Source organism: Nelumbo nucifera, chromosome 2 (assembly GCF_055504915.1).
Source record: "Nelumbo nucifera cultivar China Antique chromosome 2, China Antique-T2T, whole genome shotgun sequence".
NCBI lineage: Eukaryota > Viridiplantae > Streptophyta > Magnoliopsida > Proteales > Nelumbonaceae > Nelumbo > Nelumbo nucifera.
The window spans coordinates 102769249-102774317 of NC_142650.1; the positions used below are offsets into that span (position 1 = coordinate 102769249).

Here is a 5069-nt window from a genome sequence, read left to right on the forward strand (position 1 = left end):
ATTGGTTCGTAGAACCTACATCGGACCCGCTTGAACAGTCTGAACCCTCCGAACTAGACATCAGAGAATGGAACGGTATTCCAAAAGCACTCACCCGGGAAGAAGACTGAAGTAGACCACAAAAGCTCGAACAAGCAAGGAACCTGGGACGCGAGCTGAAGAGCCTGGACGCGAACTGAAACTTAGGCGCGAGCTCAAGAGGTACAACAGTAGCAAGGACGGGGGCCCCCCCTCCGCGTGCTATTTATATCGACAGCGGCCGGAAAGCAACGGCCCAGATCGAAGCCAATCCAATGGCCCACAGCCGCGCTAAACCGCACGTCTTCCGAGGCCAATCAACGCACGTCTTTTCGAAACTGACGAGGCGTCGCGCACGTCCTGTTAGAGGACGGGTGTCAGCACGCACCTTCTCGAAACTGACGGGGTGTCGGCGCACGTCTCCTCGCAATAAAAGCGTCTGCAGCCCAACTCTCGAATGACTGCCGTCACGTCTCCCAAACGCGCGCCCTTTTTTGAAAATCAAATTAAAGCGAGCGCCCTCAGCACAGACCAAAACCCTCCTGCTACCTTACGAACTCCCCGCGCCAAGACAGGACCCTTGTCGCAGGGAGTGGGGGGCAATTGATGAAGGGGAATTTGGCCCGACCTCGCAATCACCCGACACGTGGCAAAAGCAAAAAGTAGCGAAGTCCAAGCTCACTACCGAGCCCGAACTCCAGACCGCTCTACTAGGAGCCCGAGCTCCCTACGAAGAGTCCGAGCTCCCTACTGGGAGTCCGAGCTCCCTATTAAGAGCAAGCTCCCTATTAAGAGTCCGAGCTCCCTATTAAGAACCCGAGCTCCCTACTGAGAACCCAAGCTCCCTGCAAGGAGCACGAACTATATTGGGCCCCAAGCCTCACAAAGTTGTGACCCGAGCTGGCCCATGGCAGCTCGGAACACTCCCCAAACCGAACTCAAGACATCTCGCTCGCCACTCCAACACTTCGCTTCTGAAACACCAGGCTGACCAAACGTACCTGACACCAAGGACGTCCATATCCAAGGGCGACGCACCTGACTGATTTGGGATCTGACGCCTGACAGCCGCACTTCAAACGGCCTCCTGCTACCGCCACCTGCCACCGTCGTTGCTAGCCGCAGAGACGGCTCTGACAAAAGGAGCAGTGGCGGTTCTGTCCGGCCAGAGGAAATGACATCCGAACTGGCAGGAGTTCAGAAGTAATCATGCTCGATCTGACGAAGCCTGGAAGTGAGTGCGCGAGGTGGTTATAAAAGGCTCCTACCCCCCAGGAACGAGGTATGCTAACTTTTGCGCTATCTGGTCTATCTTGCCTTTGAAAGACTCTAACTTGAGCTTCGGAGCCCTTACATCGGGTTCTCCCCGGAGCTTCTCTTCTCCTTCCGTTTCAGGTCCCTGCCACTCAGTTCAGAGGCAAGATCGTTGACAGTTAAGATCGGCCGGATTGTGCATCATCAGTTGGTGATGGATAAATCTATATAAATATATTAAGCTGAAATGTTTACATAAAAAGGAGGATGAGGAAAATAGAATCTAACAGTATTTTTTGCATTTTTTCTTAGAAATTATAAGAATGCCACTCTCTACCAATTCTCTCTTTCTTGTTTTTTCTTTCAAATTACAAGAATTCCACTCTCTTGCTTTTTGTTTTAAATTACAATAATACCACTCTCCTATCAATTCTCTCTCTTTTTCTTATAAATTACAAGAATGCCACCCCTCTCTTTCTCTCCTTATAAATTACAAGAATGCCATTCTCTCTCTCTCTCTCTCTCCAACTAAGGGAGATTTTAGCTCAGCATCTTGACTACTAGGGGACCTACAATCAAAGGTAATCTAGTTCGAGCCAAGCCGAGCTCGAACTTCTAAGCTCAAGCTCAAGTCTCTAATTCGAATCGAGCTCGAGCTAGACGACACCTCGATCAGTGAGGGAGACCTCAGCTCGGCACCTCAATCACTAAGGGAGATCTCGGCTCAACACCTCGACAATTGAGGGAGACCTCAGTTAGGCACCTTGTCAATTAAGGGAGACCTTAATTCGACACCTCGCCTATTAGGGAAACCCCAGCTTGACACTTCAATAGTTGAGGGAGACCTTGATTTGGCACCTTGGCTTGGAACCCCGATTGCTTGAGAAATCTACAATTAAAAATAGCCGAACTTACATTTTTAAACTTTCGACTTAAGTCTCTAATTCAAATCGAGCTCGAGCGTGATACTTTATGACCGAGCCCCGCAGGCCCCCTCTGCTAAATGTAATGAAGATGAGATTTTGGCTCGTTTGGAAGCTAAGGGACGAGCTAACGGCCGTCCCGTTAGCCACGCACGAGGGAAGAGGGAATTCGTGCGTCTAGACATGTTGTGCGCTCCCATTTGTGTGGGGCGTTTGTGCGGCGCAAATTTAAAGTCAATTATTTCGATGCTCTTTTTCTAGGATTGCCTCGAAGCTTCTCGAAATGGCATCAGGGTTCAAGGAAACAGGAACTACATACTGAGTACTTCAGTTCTTCTACATAAACCGTCGCCGATGTGCCACCTGTTAAGCAAGCGAGTGTCGACGGACGAATTCACGGTCTTCCTGTTAAATTTACGAATTACGAGATTGAGATGGAGAAGATCAAAGAACTGCGATCCATCAGAGCCCTGATCGTCAACAAGATCGATCGCAGCGAGCTCAAGGAGGGTGATCACATCTACTGCTGGAGATCACACCTTTACCTCTACGCCCACCACGGTACGTCTAATTTTAACCTTTTCTCTCCTTCTCTTTTCTCTCTGCGTTTCAATGCTTCTCTTAAGTCATGGTGGATTTGCAATTTGCAGGGATATACATCGGCAACGAACAAGTCATTCACTTCACTCCGGCGAGAGGCGGAAATTCCTCGCATTTCGCCGCCGCCTCCTGGGATGCCTCCAGCAGTGTTCCTGGATTTTCGTGCCCAAAATGTGACAACTCCAGCCGTGACCGTGAGGGAGTCTGCAAGTGTTGCCTGGATTGCTTTCTGCTGGGCGGTGAGCTCTGCCGCTTCCAGTACAACGTCTCCCGAGCTTTCTTGCTCTCCAGGATCCGTGCAGGAACCTGCAGCCATGCTAAATCCAGCCCTCCTGCTCTGATCCTGCACCGCGCCAAGTACCTCCTGGAGCGTAATGGGTTCGGGAGGTACCATTTGCTTAATAGGAACTGCGAGCACTTCGCGATCTACTGCTCGACGGGCTTGATGGTGCAGAAGCCCCGTGAGATCGGACAGGTTGGGGCCTTGAGGGGCTTTCTTGAGAAGCTCTATCAAAGCGGGAAGCTCAGGGCCTTCTGCGTCTTCCTCCGCAACGGTTTTCACAACGGACGAGTGGCGTCTGTTGTTACCTTTCTGCAGACCCTACTGGGACTAGGAGGTGTGACGATTGGGGACGTGCTCGGTAGCAAACCTGAAGAGAATGTAGCGGAGCTTGTTGAGGGGCTTTTCAGCAAGGGCAATCCCTCAGAGGCCATTAGACAGCAGCTTGAGAGCATCGTTGCAGATCTTGTCCAGCTCCTTGGTGGGAGTAACAGCAAGATCAGGAAGCTCGGCGCTCTTGCTAATGCTTCTGCTCTGCCTATAAATATTTATTCCAGTTTTGTTGGGGTGGTTATTTGCTACAGTGTCGCCCGCTATCAAGCAGACATTGGGATTCGTAAGGATGTTCGTGATTCGTAAGGAACACGAAGGAGAAACCCACTTGATGTCTTTTAAACAGAAACCACTTTGCCTGTTTGGTGATTGCCTATGGAGGTTTTGAGCGCCGATTGCTGCTTCTTTTCCAGAAGCATGCAATGTATGTGCTTGTCTCTATAGTTTTATGCTTTTGGGTAATGTCTTGTTATAAACTTAATTGGCCAATACATTCTCTAGGTCTGTTTTTTCTTGGACTTCTGATTCTGTTTGTATCTCTGATCTGTTAGGCCTTCACTAAAGTCTTTAATTTTGTAGTGGAAGAAGAAATATTATCCTGATTTAGTGATCATATGGCTGAAGCAAAATTTTTTTGTCATTGTGGTTTGCAATTGCATTGAGCAGAACAGAAACCATGAACAACTGAAATCCGAGAAAAGAACGGGAATTGAAATAATGGTCAAGAGGAGCAGTCTTGTGTTTCTGAAATGGAATAAAGAACTCTTAAGAATATAGAGTTCGAAAAGGAGAGAGGTACATGCATTTGGGTTTCTCAGTACTCGTCGTTCGCTTTCTGTTGCTTGATGTTCATTAAGTTCATTTCATTTCAGTTAGTTAATTAGTTAGTTACAGGGGGCAAATAACCAAAAATTTGGTTCTAACCCTGCCAAGAAGATTGTTTATATGTCTTAAGAAAATTAACAATGTTCTTGAAACAATTATGGAGGGAAACCATTCTATTAAGAATGTTGGGGGTATGCCATACTATTGGGAATGTGAATGGGATTCTAATTCCGCCAACCAAATAGTTGGATCCATTCTGATTTAGATTCCAGACCCCCTTCCCATGAACCAAACAGGCCCTAGGTGTTGATATTTTCGCACGGATGGAACAAATTTTCACCATTTGAATCTGAATCAACATTGCTTTGAAGAGGAAATAGCTTTGGGGTGACATTGTTAAATCAGGATACTACAGTTTCCTTAAGGGCTATGTCAATTTGATGCAGACTTGTAAGCTAAGGGCTACTTATAGGGTTCAATTGTTTATGTGGAAGGCATATTGGGGAAGTGTAAATATTAAATAATATATTTAGTAAAAGATTATACACCTACTAGTAATTAATTTTGTAATTCTTGTTGAATGTAGAGCAATCTACAGGATGGTATTCCCAATTTATTTAACTTTGGAAGAAAAATAAAAGTAATTAAGTAATTATTATTGAGTAGTATTGTTTAAAATTTAATAAAATACTTGATGGTGTACGATCTGGCGTTCTTTACTAGCAGATAGTTTAAATGTTGGGCTGGTGAGGTTGCCTAGTCGAGTTGCAAAGAAACAATCAGAGTGTTTGGGTTGCTTTAATTACTCGGGGTGAACACTTTGATACTTAAGTTAG

The 5069-nt window shown here is 46.6% G+C and overlaps 1 protein-coding gene across 1 annotated transcript; it reads left to right on the plus strand.

Annotated features, from left to right (window-relative positions):
• Window positions 1-2459: 2459 nt before the first annotated feature.
• LOC104587485 (protein LEAD-SENSITIVE 1-like) lies at window positions 2460-4037 on the plus strand. The gene is made up of 2 exons (XM_010245113.3): window positions 2460-2756; window positions 2846-4037. The coding sequence occupies exons 1-2, from the start codon at window positions 2630-2632 to the stop codon at window positions 3712-3714; spliced, it is 996 nt and encodes a 331-aa protein (XP_010243415.2). The 5' UTR covers window positions 2460-2629; the 3' UTR covers window positions 3715-4037.
• The last annotated feature ends 1032 nt before the right edge of the window (window positions 4038-5069 follow it).

Bases quoted from the DNA above. Each gene is read 5' to 3' on its own strand.
- LOC104587485 (XM_010245113.3), top strand. From the start codon at position 2,630: ATGGAGAAGATCAAAGAACTGCGATCCATCAGAGCCCTGATCGTCAAC. The intron at 2,757-2,845 runs GTACGTCTAATT...TGCAATTTGCAG, and splicing joins TTACCTCTACGCCCACCACG to GGATATACATCGGCAACGAA.